The sequence below is a fragment of the Triturus cristatus genome, chromosome 3_1 (genome assembly GCF_964204655.1).
Source record: "Triturus cristatus chromosome 3_1, aTriCri1.1, whole genome shotgun sequence".
NCBI classification, from domain to species: domain Eukaryota; kingdom Metazoa; phylum Chordata; class Amphibia; order Caudata; family Salamandridae; genus Triturus; species Triturus cristatus.
This window is the reverse complement of record NC_140583.1, coordinates 807,384,150-807,402,199: the sequence shown is the minus strand read 5'-3', so window position 1 is coordinate 807,402,199 and position 18,050 is coordinate 807,384,150. Positions and strand designations below refer to the sequence as shown.

Here is an 18,050-nt window from a genome sequence, read left to right as displayed (position 1 = left end):
GAGCCCGTCGACGATCCCGCGGCGACGTTGACTAAGAGCCCGTCGACAATGAATCCATCGACGGAGAGCCAGTCGACAACAATTCCGTCGACTGGGGATTTACCTGTTCTGTCTGCGGCACCTACATTGCTTATAGCTCCTAGTCATTCAACTCCTGTTTCATCTAGGAGTTTTCAGCTCAAAACATTTCAGAGACCTGAATATAGCGATATTTCACCGCTTACTCCCTCACATCTCCTGGAAACATATGTGCAGGATGAGGAGGATGATTACGAAGAGGAAGAAGGACCATTTGGAATAGCTCATCATCCTTCTGAGCTACACATCAAATGTCAGGATGACGATGATGAAGAGGAGGAGAATTATCAGGAACAATATTATCAAGAGAACATTGTCGTCCAGCATCACAGAGTTTACCATAGACAACCTCGCCAGAGTGAGATGTCGCATCTGCCTCCAACTCTGATACAAGACCTGCAAGCCATGCTAGCAGATTACAGACAGCTTTTTCCCCCACAGCAAGTCATTCCTCAGGTTCCACCACCACCTGGGCTGGTTTCGGATCCTTTGCCTTCACCTGACGCTCCTGTTCCAACGCCTCAGCTTCCAGACCCTCCTCATGACCCGCATCAGGGTCAGGACACGTCCTCTGAAGAGGAATTTGAAGAGGGTGAACTTCCAGAGACCATTCCGGCAGATCCTTGGGATTCTTATATTATCCCTGTGTCTTCGCCACCGACTCCTCTACCATCTGATTCGCCCTCAGAGGATATAGGGGGATTTCATAATCTAATGCAGCGAGCTGCTGCTAGATTTAAGTTGCCTGTTACGGTTGAGCAATCTGAATGCTTCCTACATGACTTTAAGGCGAAATCTAGAAAGATTACAAGAGCTGTCCCCATAATTGATTACATCTGGAAAGAAGGGGTCAATATCATAAACTCCTGCATCTGTGCCAGCAGTGCTTCCACAGATAGACAAGAAATACCGTGCTCCGGTCAATAGTCCATCCTGTCTCATTGGCCATCCTCGACCAGATTCGGTCATTTCCCAGGCTGCACAACAAAGATTTAAGAACCCGGCAACACCCGTTACTACACCGCCGGACAAGGAAGGGCGTCTTCTTGGTTTGATCGGCAAGACGTTTTCAACAATGGCAGCTGCCTCCATCAGAGCAGCTAACTCCCTAGCAATAATAGGCGTTATGACCGCCAAATGTGGTCAGAGATGGCTGGACTTATTGAGCTCATTCAGGAAGACAAGAGACAGGAAGCAAGAAAAATTCTATTAGAGGGAGAGCACGCGGCATCTGAAACCATAGATTGCGCACTAGACATTCTGAATACAAATGCTGCGGCGGTTCTCAGACGCCAGGGTTGGCTTAAGGCCACATTGGATATAGCCTGTGATGGCGAATCATATTTTGGAAAACACATCGACGAAGCTCTCCTAGCAATAAAAACTGATACTGATACGGCAAGATCCTTGGGTTCATTGCGGTACAAACGCGGAACCTTCAGAGGTGCTAGAGGGCGTGGGTTTTCCTCTAGAGGAGGATACCAAAACCAGCAGAATAAACAATACCAGCCCCAATATAGACAAACGTATCAATCTTCATACAGGCAATCCAACACGTCTGGTTTCTCTCGTCAGGGCGGAAGAAAAATCTAGGACGGGACGCCAACAGAAAGCAGTGATCTCCGCAGGGCGCCTTCCACTCCTATTCCCCTCCCTGTGGGCGCGAACATTTCAGCATTTGTGGACAAGTGGCAAGAAATTACATCAGACCAATTGGTTCTAGACCTGGTGAACAACGGTCATACCTTAGAGTTTGTCACCAAGCCACCCACCACTCCGCCCAAGGGACCCCCTGCCCCTCGCCTTCACTTATTATTCAAAGAAGCTTTAACGATGCTCCTCAAGAATGCAATCGAGAAGGTTCCATCACATCAGAAACGGACGAGTTTCTATTCCCGATTTTGGTTTTTTTTTTTTCTCATCAAAAAGAAATCAGGGGAATGGCGCCAGATTCGCAACCTGAACAGATTCCTCAAAAAGCAAGGATTTTGCATGGTCACACTTGCAGAGATTCTAGGTTGTCTCAACGAGGGAGATTGTATAGCTTCTCTGGATATGGAAGACGCTTACTTCCACATCCCAATACATCTAAAGCATCGCAAATATCTTCGCTTCACTGTGGCTGGCACCCATTATCAGTTCAAAGTGCTGCCGTTTGGACTAAAATAGTCTCCAAGGATCTTCACAAAGTGCCTAGCTCCTGTAGCAGCAGCGTTAAGATACTGGGGAATCCAAGTATTCCCGTATTTGGATGATTGGTTAATCAAGGGTCCTTTGGAAAGAGCAGTCAAGATTGCTGTGACAACGTCTCTTCATTTTTTCAACTCTCTGGGGCTAACTGTGAACAGGAGCAAATCTCAGTTACGCCCGATGCAGGTTCTTCCATTTCTAGGAGCTCTGTTGGAAACCGTCCAGTGCAGGCCATTCTTATATCACGAACGGCAGGTTCGTCTTCAAAAGCTGGCAATTCTGATTTCCAGAAGAAAATCAGTTTCTGTCCGCATGTTTGCGTCACTCCTGGGGATGTGCTCTTCCGCAATAAATCTCGTCGCTTTGGCAAGACTCCGAATGCGACCTCTGCAGGAGGAGCTACACCTTCAGTGGCAGCAGGCCGTGGGTTCCTTCGACTACATCCTCAGAATCACACCACGTATGAAAAACGCTCTGCATTGGTGGTCACAAATGCCCGACTTAGCAGAAGGACTCACTTTCATACAGAATATTCCAGATTTTTGTTCTCACTACGGATGCCTCCATGGGAGGATGAGGAGGTTATCTCCAAGATTTACAGATGCAGGGAAAGTGGTCTCCAGAGTAAAAGAAACAGCATATCAACAGCCTGGAATTGCGAGCAATTTTCCTGTCCCTGCAAGCTTTCCTTCCAAGGGTTGCAGGTTCATCTGTACTGGTTTCGAACCGACAATACCACCAGCATGTTTTACGTGAACAAGCAAGGAGAGACAAGATCGGCAACTTTGTCAAGAGAGGCTCAGGAGTTGTGGGAATGGGTCACACTCCACAACATAACCCTCAGAGCAGAACATGTCAGAGGTCTCCACAATACCCTAGCGGACACGCTCAGCAGGTCCCAATCGGACTGCCACGAATGGGAGCTAGAGCAGATTCAAGTGCTCAGGGTGTTCCGAGCTTGGGGCAAGCCGGCACTGGATTTGTTCGCAACAAAGGACAACAAAAAATGCTGATATTATGCCAGCAGACACACTCAACAGGGATCAAGGGGGAATGCCCTGTCCATGCGATGGTCAGGGATTTGTGCTTACGCTTTCCCCCCCCTCACCTCCCCACCCCCGATACCTCTAATCCCGCAAGATGAAATTGGAGGGCTGCCGTCTCATCCTGATTGCACCCAGGTGGCCACACCATTACTGGTTCCAAGAGCTTCTGTTATTATCCCAGGATCAGCCGATCCGTCTTCTTCCAACACCCACAATGCTGTCGAGGAACAAAGGTCAGGTGCTTCACCCGGACCCTCAGTCTCTACATTTACACGCATGGCTCCTGATTTCTTAGAATTCAAGGACCTTAACATCCCTCAGGACTGTCGTGACATATTGAAAAAATCGCGGGCTCACAGCACAATTAAGACCTACTGTCTAAAATGGAAGCAATTTTGCTGTTGGTGCGAAGCTAACAATGTTCACCCGGTGGAAGCTCCTGCGGAACAGATCCTTCCTTATTTGTTACATCGGCAAGGTCTGGGCTCACCTTCTCATCAAGTCCATTTAGCCGCACTTTCCAGATTCAGAAAGGGTGCTCAACTTCCTTCTCTATGTTCAGCCTCTTTGATCAAACATTTCATGAAAGGACTTTTCCAAGCGTTTCCTCCGATAAGGCTTCCTCCACCGGAGTGGGAACTCAACACTGTCTTAATGCAACTAATGAAACACCCATTTGAGGCTATCCACAAGGCTGAACTCAAATTCCTCACCTGGAAGGTTGCCTTACTTCTGGCTCTAACGTCCGCTAGAAGAGTGAGTGAGATTCAGGCCTTCACTATAAAGGAACCATTTCTAAACTTCACACAGGACTACGTGACCCGCCGGACTAATCCTACATTTATACCTAAAGTATCGTCACAGTTTCACCTCAATGAACCTGTAAAATTAAGGACTTTAATCCAAATCCATCTACACCAGCGGAAAGAGCCTTACATTCTCTTGATATTAAAAGATGTTTAAAATTCTACCTGTAGGAGAGTAGGGTCTGCTTTCTATGTTCACCCCCACTTTTTGCTTTTGCTTTACTGGTTTTCGACTTAGATGTGGCTGTGGGCCTGCTAATCAGACCCACAGCCCTGCTGTTCTCTCTCTAAATTAATACTATGTACTTTAGGTGCATAACCCATTTGGATAGGATCACCTTATTGGCCCCTGTACAGTGTACCCTAGGTACCCAGGGCATAGGTGTACCCTAGGCCTACCAGGGGCTGCAGCATGTATTATGCCACCCCTGGCCTGGCCTTCCATTTTGACACAACTGGCTGATCACTCAGCTGGGGCAAGGTCGTGTAATCACCCCTTGCTTAGGTGTAGTATTCCTATACCTAACTTACATATAGACACATGTGTACCTATCAGTCACTCCTATGGCAGGCCTTGACAATCCTGGAGGCAGAGTGCTTGGTAACATGTGAGATGGTGCTCTAGCATGAGCTGAGCCTGTCTGCAGCTTTCGGAACCTTGTCCTTATAGCTGTTCTATGATATAGCCTACCATATACTCTTAAAGTGCCTTATAATCTTAGACGGTTATGGTAACTATGGTTTGGCTTTATCAAAACATGTTGTGTAAGGTGTCTAACACTAGGGAATAATACCCCCATGCCATTCCTGGACATGAGAATATTATTCCCCCCTTCTAGAGGGAAAGACATGTTAAAATCATACTTCAACTGTTAGCCTCTGACCAAAGCCTCAGCATCACAAAATGGATGCTGCTGCCACGACACAAGTCTGACCTCCTGCAGCTGGGAGTGATCCCAGCCAGGGAGGCCTGGACAATAGGTTTCCTGCTTGGGGAGGTGCTAGCACCTCCCCAGACAGCCTGTAGTGTATTGGGGCAGGGTGGGCTGAAAGGAATGAGACATGCCTGGGGCACACAAGGTGTTCCTTGCATAGTCCAGTTCAAACCGGCGCTGGGGCACTCCAGCCCCAGCTCTGGCGCGAAACTGGACAAAGGGAAGTGGGTGTAACCACCCCCTCCCAGGTCCCACCCATAAGGCGTGACCTAGCAGGTATCCCAGCCCCCCAGATTAGTATAAGAGTGGGAGTTGGGCCTCAAGACTTTAGATTATCCTGAACCTGCAAAACTGAACAGAAACTCTGGACCTTCGACATTCGACGAAAGAAGAAGACTGAAGAATCTCCCTTGTAGCCAAGGAGTGGCTACCCTGTGCAAACAGGCACCATCAAGAGACTACCCTTTGCTTTGCCCACGTTCTACGAGGAACCGACTGCAGAGCCCGACCAGAGCCTTGACTTCCAGACTTCTCCGACCCTCATCCACATCCGCAGCAGAGCTGAGATCCGTGGAGGCGACGAGCGACGTGGGACCGGCTACCTGGGAAAAGTGGCTAGTAACTTACAGCGCAGCTTCTGAGGTACCCTCGAAGTTGTGCACCGGGGATTGAGAAGCCCCAACCCCAAGCACCATCTGCACCGAAGATCAGCCCCCCACACTCCACGAGTCCTGCGTGGGGCCCTTCAGCATTTTCCTGCTTGCCGCGTCTGTCCGGTTGCTTGCCCGCTGGCTAGTGGCCTCTGTGACGACGCACCCTGAAATCTTCTGCGCTGGTTTGGCTCCTCCAGACTGGCTCCCGCTTCTCTGCAAAGAAGAAGCACCCCAGACCTTCCTGGTCTGCACCAGAAGCAAGTCCTTCGTTCTTCGTGGGTTCCGCTTGCCAAGGCTTGGTGAGTCCTAGTCCAACTTCGACGCCGCCGACAGCAAGAGCCTTCGTGGGACAGCTCGCCTCCTGGTCCTGGTCGTCCTCGACGCTTCCTGGTCCTCCTGGCTGCAGCGACAAGCTACACCTTCACCTGCAACTCTTCACGACATCGCCTGGTTCCTTCCTGGTTCCACGTGGTCACTGGCTAGTGACCTTGACTCTGTCCCTTCTGCTTGCAGGTTTCTTCTCTTCTTGATCCCAGCCTTGGGATCCACCGGACACTCTTTACTGACTGCCTGTCAGCATCTTTCTTCAGGCATCCATAGGAGTCGACGACGAAAACGACGCATCTTCACCCCTATGCACCCGCAGCCTGTGGGCTAGGTAACTTGGGTACTCCAGTGCTCATCAGGATAGTGACTATCCTAGTGTCTAGTTTTCAAGTCTCAACTTCCTAGCTTCTCCGGAAGTGTCCTAAATCTACCGTTTTCTAAACTGTACTATTGCTATTGACTTTTACGCATTACGCGTGAGTGTTTCCACTCTGCACACAAATCCCGTGGGCCTCCCACTTCCTAACTAACGCTAGTGTAGTGTAGCCCCAGCGATTCCCTAGGCCTAGGCCTATTCTATTTCCGTGACAGTGGTTCTTATACCACTTACTTAGTATATGGTTTGCGTGGCCCCTAGGGCCTAACTGTATTACTTACCTGTGTGACTTACTGTATGCATTAATAAGACTGTGTTGTACTTACCTCTAATCTCATAAAGAGTGCTGAGGGTTTGCTTAGAATAAATACACTTTATTTTATATATATATCTGTTGTGGTGTCCTTTCATTTGGTATTCAAGGGATTATATATGGTATCACAGCTGGCTTCACATGCCATTCAGAGTTTAGCCTAAGACTGCTCTTGTCCATGCTACCACTAGGATAGCTGGTCTATAAGGTTGACTTTACAACCAATCACCATAAGGGTATTTGGACTGATATAAGGTGTACACTAGAACTAGTGACATCATACATCAGGCCAACTTCTCACACTACCTTCAAAAAACAAAGAGCATTAGAAAATCTGACCAGTTGTTCATGGCTTACATCCAAACTACTCGGGGAACTGCAGTCACAAAAACCACAATTGCCAGTTGGATAGCATCTACAATCCATTTCTGCCATGACACAGCTCACAGGCCATTGCTAAGGAAAGCCAAGGCCCACTCCACATGAACGGTAGCAGAGTCTACAGTGTTGTTTGCTGGGGTGACTCTTGAAAATATTTGTCGTGCTGCGACATGGAAGAATGTCCACATGTTCACGAGACATTACTGCCTTCAATCTACGCATCAAGACGATGCAGCAGTCGGACAAGCTGTCCTACGCCATCTTTTTCTTTGAGGTCAGTTTCAGGTACCTTTTCTGTCTTTCAATTGCTATATATGTCTTCCAATTTTTCATGACAATGACATTTCTGCGATATGACATGTCTGACATAGAATGTTGTTACAATGCAGGTTTCATTTCCCTGCGTATGTTACATGTTTTTGAATTATAAGGTTTGGTTTATTATACCTTTTGTTAACAAGTTGTGGATGCAATTGGGAGTGTATCAGCACTAGTCTCCCACCATCCGCAAACAACTGTATACTTGGTAAACTGCTTGCTATTCTGATTCAGGCGTGTGAATCTATGAAAGATACCCCCATACTGGATAAGAAAACAAGTTACTTCCCTGTAACTACAGTTATCCAATATTGGTATCTTTCATAGATTTACATGCACCCACCATCCTCCCCGTAGAGTCAGTTCTGTATGTTTTGGGACACTTACTTCCCACTTGTGCTAAGGAAAATTTGAGGAGAACTGGCTCTGCTGAGAGTGTTCTAGAGGGTGCTGATGGCTGATTGATTGGTACCAATTTTTTGGTTCTTTTGGCATAATAATGTAGATAGGCTGCTAAGAGCTAGGCCTTTTCTTTGGGGCCTACTACTACTAATATTTTTGGCATTACTTTTGTATTTACCGTGGGACTTCCGCCTCGGCGACGGGGAATGATTCAGGCATGTGAATCTATGAAAGATACCAATACTGGATAACTGTAGTTACAGGTAAGTAACTTGTTTTCTTACCTTACAAAAATTTGTGAGGCAAAGTTTTATGCCAGCTTCAATTAGATTAGTGACACCTAGTGTAGAGTGAAAATCTAAACCTGCACCATAACATTTGAAATATGTGAGCATGTTGAGCAATACCCTTATTGTCACCAGTACAAAAAGAGATTGGTATGTCCAAGTCTTCATTCTCTTTTACCGGATGGTAAGGAACCCAAAACTTCCAGAGCAGAATTGTATTGCTGCTTAATGAATTAGACAGCATTATACTAGTAGGTCAGTGAGGACGCCAACAATAGAAAGATATAAAATATCCTATGACGTCTTCTTGAAAGAATGAGGTATTGCACAAGAAGGCAAATACATTTCAGGAACAAGCATTAAAGTCATTCCTGGATGCTGCAGGCTCAGCCAATTGACAATTACCCTTCCACTTATTATTCAACTGAAATTCATGATAGAGGCTCGGGTTGTAAACCAGTTTTAAAGGTCAGGTAGTCAATATGCCTTTTAGTGGTACACAACTCTTTGAACATGGGGTTAACGATACCCTGAGAATGCCAAATCCCTGGAGTTCTTCGATAGATGCAGTCCCACACTGGTTCTTAGATTGCTTGATGTGGATTGTTCCTAATTTGCATATAGATTGGGTGGTCGACTTTATGGTGGCATGGTGCTCTGAATGGAGATCAAACTGACGTTATTTACACATGTCAAGAGCAAACTGAAGTGTTTTTGATTGAGACCAGACGTATCCTGCAGATTGTTACGCATATCTTCTGCATCAAGTCAATCAATCAATAAAGTACATTTGTTGTTTAGGTCATTAAACAACATAAAAAAACGTTAAAACACAGCCTTTGATTAAAATTGTAAAAGAGCCATCATTAAAATACAAGAGGGATTATTACAAATTCATTATCTTCTTACAACAGATAAATAAATTTTCCTGACATCCCCCTTAGTTTTGTTAAACCAATGACATACTCAATTTAAGAACACAGTCTAAAACAGCTATCTAATCTAAACATTTTAATTTTCTATTTAAACCAGTTAAAATTGCCCTGTTTATAAATTCTCTTTGTCAATACACGGACATCTCCTCCATTCCCTATTCCATAAATAACCTTTCAACATCCTGGATATACTTCGCCACTGCTATTGCAATATCAAGGAACTGCATGGCCATAATGAGCTCAATTGCTTGCATCTGTGACCCAATCCCATACTTTAAAAATACTAAACGTAGGAACAATTTTCGTTGGTCTAGCAATTTTTTGCAATCCATCAGAATGTGTAAGCAATTGCATTTCATAACCATCCCACATTTGCACCTGCCGTTAGTGTCCATCAGTATTCCTTTTATTTTATCATTTGCTCAAGCGGGGTTAATACCTACTCTCATTCTTAATTCCATTCTGAGCCATTGATTTGGTAGGGTGTCTAGGTAAGGGTATCATTTTTCATTCCTCCAGCTATTTATCATAAATTGCACAGACTCTTTTTGTCTCAGATACTCCATATCAGTTAGTCTGGACTTTTCCTTCTCTAGGGATTTGAGTACACTTTTTGTTTCTTCCATATGCAAGGTCTGGGGATCGATTTTCACCTTCAGATTGTCACAGATGGAGTAGAGTTTCTTTCTTATTACTTTCGCCCACTTTAGTTCGCTCAACTGTATCTCCTTCATGCACCAAAGCGACACTTTACCATCTTCCCCTGCCCCAAGTCGTTTCCAAAATCTAAGTAAACTCACTTGGACCTGGACATTCCATGATATCAAATCTAGCTCTAGCCTATTGGCCTGGATCATTGATGAGCTAGGCAGTGATATCAATGCTTTTAAGCGTTTCCCTTCCTCACTGTCCCAGGTACTTTTCCCTCCTAAACATAGAATTTCTGCACCATACTGCAATTGTGGAGGGATCATTGCATTAAATGCCTTCAACAAGGGTCTATGGGATATAGCACCATCATTACAATTACATTTTTTCAGCCCACAGACCGAGGCTAAAGCTTTGGCTTTCTGGGCCTCTAAGTGCGTGCTCCGTTTCAAAGACCTGTCAAACCATATTTCCAAATATTTATATTCGTTGACAACTTCTAGTTTCGTATGCCTCAAAAACCAGTTCCATTTTTGATCTCTCTTCCCAAAGCACAATATTTTTGTTTTGTCCATGTTAACTGTAAGGTGTTTTGAAGCACAATATGCATAAAACGCATTTAGCTTCCTCTGCAGATCCACTTCTGTTTGATCAAGAATTACTAAGTCGTCTGCGTACAGTAGACAGGACACATGCTTCCCATTTACCTTTGGGCTTGGACTTCTCGCTGTCATTAATGAGAAAGGTAGATCAGCAAGGAAGATTGGAAAAAGAAGTGGGGCCAATACACAGCCCTGTCTAAGACCATTATTGATAGCAATCTCCAGTGTCAGGCCCCCCATAATATCTTTGATGACCTGGGCCCAGTTCTGGCTACGCAACTCCTGCATTATTACTAGGAGTTCTTCCCCAATGTTCTACCTTTTTAGCGACTCCCAGAGACACTCCCTGTCCACTAGATCAAACGCCGCCCGAAAGTCGACAAAACAACAGTAAAATGTACCTTGTTGTTCTAACGAATTCCGAGCTAATGCCCATAAGGCAAAACAATGATCAATGGTTGAGTGCCCCTCCTTAAACCCTCCTTGTTCCACTGGCACAATCGAGTATAACTCTACCCAGTCCTTCAGTCTGCCTAGGATTATTTTAGAAAATACTTTTACCCCAATATCTAACAGATTAATTAATCTGTAGTTTTTTTGGGTCCTTCCTGTCCCCTTTTTTATGCAGAGGCCTAATCATCACACTCCTCCTAGATTTTGGGATAATACCTAGTTCTAGCACCACAAAGAACATATTTGAGATAAATTATGCCCACTAGTTTAACTCTGTTTTAATGATATCCGCTGGTAAATTGTCTGGCCCAGCGGCTCGAGTTAGATTTAACTTATTTATGGTGTCCTTCACTTTTTCCATCGTAAATGCAGGTATTAACTTTTTTGCTTCCCATATCTTAGGTGCTCTTCCCTTGCTTATTGCTGACACATTGCTAGCCAAATATAATTGGCTTAAATACTCCTCATAGGATGCCTCATCAACTACACAGCTCAGGGTTTCTGGTGACGGCCCCAACTGCAAGAAGCCTTTGATATTTTTTGTTTCTATTGTTTCCATTAGGTTATCCCAGCATTTTTCTTTGAATCTCCTTAGACCTCACCAACATTTTATAATCTTTCCTTAAGTTAGTTAAGTTGGTAAAACCCACCTGATCAAACCTTAGCTTCAGGCATCTTTCTTCTCTTCTTATTTACCTTTTTATTCCCTACACTCTGAGTCAAACCAGCTTATTTGCTTTGTATATCGGGCTTGTGGATTTTTAATTCCCTTTCCATTCCTCTTTAGGCCAGCTCTGAGGCATTGTATGACCTGATAGATTTTTTCCTCAAACCATGAGATCGTCTGAACATTTGCTGCCTCCAATGTAACATTTTGTTGAAACTTAGTTATTTTTACTAAATATTCCTCTGTTAGTTTTGTTCTCAGCCGTTTTGGATATGCCATAGTTTGGGGGAGGACTCTTTCACAGGTTCTTGGGGGCCCTCTCACCACTTCACAGAACAATTGGTAATGGTCACTTTCTTTACCCTGGATTACTTTAAACGTTTTTACCTTAGCGTAGTTCCAGGCATGTACAAACACATAATCTATGGGACATTGTTGATTACCTCTTCTGTACGTTTGTTTAGCTGGACTGTCTGTACCTAACCTACCGTTTAAGCTAATTAGGCCTTTTGAACCTAGGAATTTCCCTAAGGCTTCATCTTGTCTACTCGTATCACAAATGGGAAAGTGTGCAGGCATTATCTCATAAGCTTTTAACATTTCCTTTAACCAGGGGTCTACTTTTTGGGGGTTTAATATGTGGTTAATATCGTCCGTAATAATCATCAAATCTTTTCCATACTTATCAGTCAAGCAATTCATATCATCTTTAAATAGGACCATTTCGCTTTCATATTCTTCTTGAGAACCCCATTGTATGTAGATGTTCACTACAATCACACGGTCATTTTGCCTTTACGACCCCTGTAAAATTACCTCAACAACCAGCACCCATTTGCAAGAGTTGGTTATCATTTTTACTTTATTTGCCGTTCTTGTGGAAATGAGTGTCATAATCCCCCCGGATGGATGTCCAAATCTTGATTCACTAGCAGGTTTATGAGTCTGAGTACACCCTTCGACCACTGGGGTATTCTTGCGCAGCCAGGTTTCCTGCAGGCAAACTATGTCAATCTGCCTTGAGGCGTATTTTATACCATCAATCTTTGTTTGCCCTATAAAACCACTGATATTCCACGAAATTATTTTTAAGCTATGCGACCACCCACTTCCCTAATCAATCTTACTAAGGAGACCAGACTCATTCAGCACCCATGAAGGTGTACGCAAGTTACTCTCCCCTCTACTCCAGTTGCCCCAATTTTTACAGGGCTCTAGGTTCTCTACAACTATGTTAATATTTGCTCTTTTCCCACATGCCCCTTTTATTAATCTAGCTTGCCTTTTCCCTAGGCCTGCGTGAAAATTCAGGAAGGCACTCTCGGGCTGTTTTACCCTTTCTAATTCAAGATCGGATATTAACCTTATTCCTTCCTTTACCATTTCTTTTTCAGCATTTAAAATTGCCGTTTTTACCATCCCTGAGTAAACTTCAACTTTTTTTTAACTTCTTTACCTTTGTTATTAGGGATGAATCCTACCTGTCTCAAATCTTTTGATGCGATTTCTCTCAGGCTTGGGCATTTTGAGAAAGAAAACAAAAGTTGGGTACGGTTCAGGGGTACAATTTTTCTTGACTTTTTCCTCCCCTTTTCCTCTTCCAAGGGTTCTAGGTATATCCACTTTTTATCACTCAAATCTATTACTTTTAGATCTCCATTTTTCTTTTCACTCATAACTTTATGGTTCGTTTTTGATCTATTCCCCTCCCTCCCAGAATTCCTAGGGTGGTCCTTCTTTTCCTGCAAGTTTATCCATTTTCACAACCTCTTCTCCTCTCTTTCTACTACCCTTAACCCCCCCTGTTTTCACTTGTCGCATAGGTGAGTGAACCCTTATCCTCCCTATTTTCTCTTGTCTCATAGGTGAGTGACTCTCCGGGATCCTCCTTAGCCTTATATTATCTTGGAAGATTCCTCTTTCTTTTAATGTTACGTGGGACTTAACTCCATTATCCCTTCCTTTTTTATAACCCTTTTGTTTTCCTTTTTGCTGCATTTGTTTTCTGGGAGGGTATCTTGTCTTTGTCCGCCTATACCATGGGTGCTCGCTCCTTCTCCTAATTATCATTGGACATCTAGAAATATACACATCCTGGCAAATATTCATTGACTCTAATTCCACCGCATCACCATGCACAAGGGTATCAGGCACTGGTCTAACCAACGGCGGCATTAGACTCCTAATGCCCTGTAATTCACCCACTGTTTGTTTTAAGCAGATTTCATGGTCCTTCAGTGTTTTATTATTTGATAATGTAACCTCTAGCAGGCCTTGCAGCATCTTTTATAGCCTTAACATAATGTCCAGCATTGATGCCTAGGGTGTTGATGATCTATCCAAACCCAACGAGCTACTACGGCCCAGTTCTTCTATCAACTTGGAGCCCTGGTTTCCCCCTAGGCCCAGGCTTTTATCTGCATTTGATCTTATGTTCAAGTCTGTAGCATCTCTCTGGCCTTCCAACTCCTCTGGGACATTCTCCTCGAATTCTCCATCAACAGTGCTAATCGTAGAAAATATCCTTTGTGATGAAGAGAGTCTTGGTTCCAAATTGATGTTCATTTGACTTAAGATGCTTTGATTCATTAGTGATTCTTCTATACTTCGGACGCTGTGTTCATTAGCTTTGTGAATTAATATTGGTTCCTTCTCAAAGTCTTGATTATTTAGGGGTGTTGGTTTCTTAATAAAAATGTTTCCCCACAAAGTCTTTTATGGATTTGGACACAATGCCCTCCCCTTTATACTGGCTTGTGAAATCTCAAGTGTCAATTTCTTCTTTGAAGTTTTTTTTTTGTGCACACTTGATATTCTCCTCCAGGCCTTCCGTACTCTCCACTGGAGGACTGATAGTCACTTAAAACCGTATTCGAAGTGGGGGGGATTTTTCTTGCTTGACATATTTTTAGCTTTTTGGGTGCCATCTTAGATGAGCTCCTACTACAGCACGTGTTTTATACAATATTGTCAATAGACTTTGAGATGTTAGTGTGTCCAAGCTTAAATTACTCCGTCTACACTGTTATTTTTGACCTCCAGAGTCTAACAGTATCCAACACGGCCTCCACTTGCGCAGGCCCAACCAGTTTTTAACTTACTTGCTTTTAAAAAGGGGACTTTCCCCATAACTAACAAGCATTGGCATAGCCAATAGGTCTCGCCTTTGGGACCTTATAAGTGTTTAGCCATGCAACAGTTGCATAACTAAATACTTATAAAGGTCCCAAAAGCGAGACCTATTGGCTATGCCAAGCGGCCCTGCGGCCACGAAAGTGAAAGTGATCGCGATTAAACATCAAAGCGGCCATGCGGCCGCGAAAGTGAAAGTAATTGCGGTAATCGCGGCACGCGCGCCCGCTCACATGCACTGTAGCTCTAGGCTGGCCTGGTAGCACTTTTTGGAGCCCTCTCAATAAGTCTCGCCAGACCAGCGCATGCGCTGGGTCAGGCGAGACCTAAAAGGCACTTGCCTCTGCTGTGGTGTGGTATATTCGGCGCGCCGTGTTTCTACAGACTTAGTTAGCCCCTGCACGAGGCTTTCCCCCCCCCCCCCCCCCTTTTCTGTACCCCCTAATGCGAGGGCCTTCCTCCCTCCTCCGGGGGTTCCACGGGACACACTCTGCCTTTTCTCGCTGGGCGCACTCTCTGCCTTTTCTCGCTGACCCCCACTGTGCGCGTTTTTCGCTCTTTTTCCCTGATGCGGGGTAGTGTTTAGTGGGTGAAAAGTACTACGTTGCAGGCTCTCGGCTGAATTCTCCCTCGCGCTCCGATTGCCCTGCTCCAGCGCGACTCGCAGATCCTCTCCAACCCGGATATGGGTAATTGCGTGAGGCATCAGGCGTTACGTTGCATGGCCGCTGGCACCCAACAGAATCTACAGCAGAGTCTGGTCCTAACAACTAATTTGTTTGAAGACATGACGGAAGTCTCATTCCCAGCAGCAACCCAGCTGAGCTCTCTGTCCCCAAGTTTATCTCCGCGCTTGGTGTGGTGCTTAATCGGTAGTCTTTTGGATTTAGGCGGCAGCAAGTTCATACCAAAGTAGACAAAAAACAGACCCAGCTGCACAATAAATAACAACATTTACACTGGCGCACTTATAATCCCTTCTTTATGAACCGAGCCATAGATAAAGTACTCCACGCCATGGGGAATGTGAAGTATTCTTTATACTCCGATTCTAAATAAGACGTTAAAAAGGAATTCCAATATTTTATTTGTGCCTACTTAAATTAATTATTTGCAATGAACCACTTAGCTTTCGCAAGGAGGCTTTAAAAGCATAGAAACGCACGCAATACAAAATATAGTGCAGATCACAAGAGGACGAGAGAAAAATGGAACAAGATAAATGTGTTCTCCCATTTGTTAATGAATGGACAGACAACTTCAAGATGACTGTTACAGGATGCTATCATACTACTGCAAAAGGGGGGTTTAAAAGCCACAGTTGTATAAAAGCATTCCTATTTCCACATTCTGATTCTTCCAAAGAGCAAACAGTAGCTCCAGTTTTTGGTTAGTCGCAAACATTATCAGGCCTACTCTCATGTCTAATACTGTTAAATGGCAATATGTGTTACGTGGTGAAGAAGAATAAAAGTACAATACATTTACAATGTTAGTGTAGCATTTGGCCGATTCAAGACATTTACCATATTTAAAAGGTATAGATAGTGTGTGTGTGTGTGTGTACGTACACACACCTATGCATAAGGTCTAATAGGGCAGAAGGGGGGATAATCTGCCCAGATTTGGCAGATGTCCGACATCTCCCAAACTAAATTTTGCTCTTAGTATATTTAATAGACACATAATTTAGTTACACTACAATGAAAATGGATTTGTCTAATATGGCAGTTTACATGAAAAAAGATGAGTGCACTAAACCTCATGCTTTTTTAGGGTATTCAGAAAAAGAATTTCTCTACACATGAGACCGCCTTATCCTTGGATTTTGAATATGTACCTTACCAAGTTAGTCGCCACCTTTTGTGCCATGCACAAAAGGCACATTTATAAAACTGGCACTTATCGTGATTTTTTTATTTGCCTATGCATCGCTCAGAAGAGTTACTTGAGCATTGAAAATTGAGGAACTGTTCATTATTGAGGACAGAGATATGTTGACTTCACTCCACGTGTAACTAGGTTTATGCCTATTTTTCATGTTAATCAAACTGTGGAGTTTTCTACTCATATTCCTGTGTCTCCACCTGACAGACATTTCAGAATAGATTTTGTAAAGAAAATTGAAGTGAAATTAGAAGAACGAATATAAAAGAACTCAAAGAAACATTCATTATGTGTTGCATTTGCTTCTCAATGCAATTTCAATCGCATTATCAAAGCTGGAATTTCATGTTACTCTATAGGGGATTCTTTGTCTCTTATTCACTGGCTCATAAAACCCTAGAAGCTAGACAAGAAACAGTCTATGTGCACGAAGGCATCAACACTGGAATTTATACCATCTGTGTTTTATCATATATAAGCAAGGGCTATAATCTTGTCATCCATATCCACATTCACTAAACTTTACTGGATGATTATTTAAGCAAGACTGGTAGCAAACAGCACTCACAATTTGTCTACTACTAGTCCACCTACGTACCATCCTCCTAAAAAAAAATAAAAAAAATACCACTTAGAACTTGCTGTTTAGTTCGTATGTTAATTTAAAACCGAGTCATGCTTCAAAACAAACTAGCAGCTTTCATATGTGTTGAGCAGCTGGGGCAGGCTCTGCCTTTGCTTCAGAAGTCCCGGAATTTGAGATCCAGGTCGTTTTTAGACCCAAGGCCTTTCAAAGATGCTATATTTTTGAGACTTTGAAGCACTAACTCTGCTAGAGACAGTTAAGAGTCTGAGGTATGACAGCGGTTTGAACAAGCTACATACCTTCCTAAGTGATACCCATGGAACTATGCTAGAGTTACAGTACCACCAACCGGCGACCAGTCTGCAGTGCTAAGCATTACAGATTCATTCTTCACGCTGGAGATAATTATGTGGCTGAATAATCTGCATCAGAGTAGGAAGCATTGGTGAAAGTTGATAACTCTTTGTGAAATGTGGGATGCTACTACTAATATTTCACGCATTAAAGGGGAATTGCCAATAATTTCTGCGTATGAACAGACCCATGTTCCTTCTTATGTTATTTTTCTATATAATTCCGGTTGGAGATTGCAGAATGCAGATGGTGATTTTTCTTGTGTGATTATGGGGGAAGGCAAGTTATGGTGGTACAATTGATGATAGTTTGGGCCTTCTAGCTGGCAGTAAGTTCCCTGTGGTGACGTATGTCAACGTTGTTTCTTATTCTTTAGCTCGATCCTTTACCAGAGCCGATTTTGCAACAAAGGTCAAATGCAAACGCAGTCGCATCAATGGAGAAAGTAATTGCAATCCACAGTAAGTATGTTGTGTTATGATGTCTCTTGTACATACTTTGTGGTGCCCGTGCTGTGCTTGCACTCCTGCGTAAAAATGCTTGGTTACATACTATACGTATATTGAGTGCTGCTGTAATGATTACACATGATTTATTTTGCTATGTTGTTTTACTGTATGGTCTACCTTCCTCGCTGTGCTTGCTGTGGTCTGTCCCTTCTGTATATGCATTAA

General features: G+C 43.8%; 1 protein-coding gene across 7 annotated transcripts in view; it reads left to right on the top strand.

Moving 5' to 3' along the window:
* The window catches only part of HDAC4 (histone deacetylase 4), a 1,546,655-nt gene that overhangs the window by 1,481,848 nt on the left and 46,757 nt on the right, over window positions 1–18,050 (top strand). For all 7 annotated transcript variants that reach the window (XM_085645137.1, XM_085645138.1, XM_085645139.1 and 4 more), the window contains one exon: window positions 17,753–17,837. In XM_085645137.1, coding sequence (XP_085501263.1) covers window positions 17,753–17,837 — 85 coding nt within the window. The remainder of the gene's footprint in view (window positions 1–17,752; window positions 17,838–18,050) is intronic.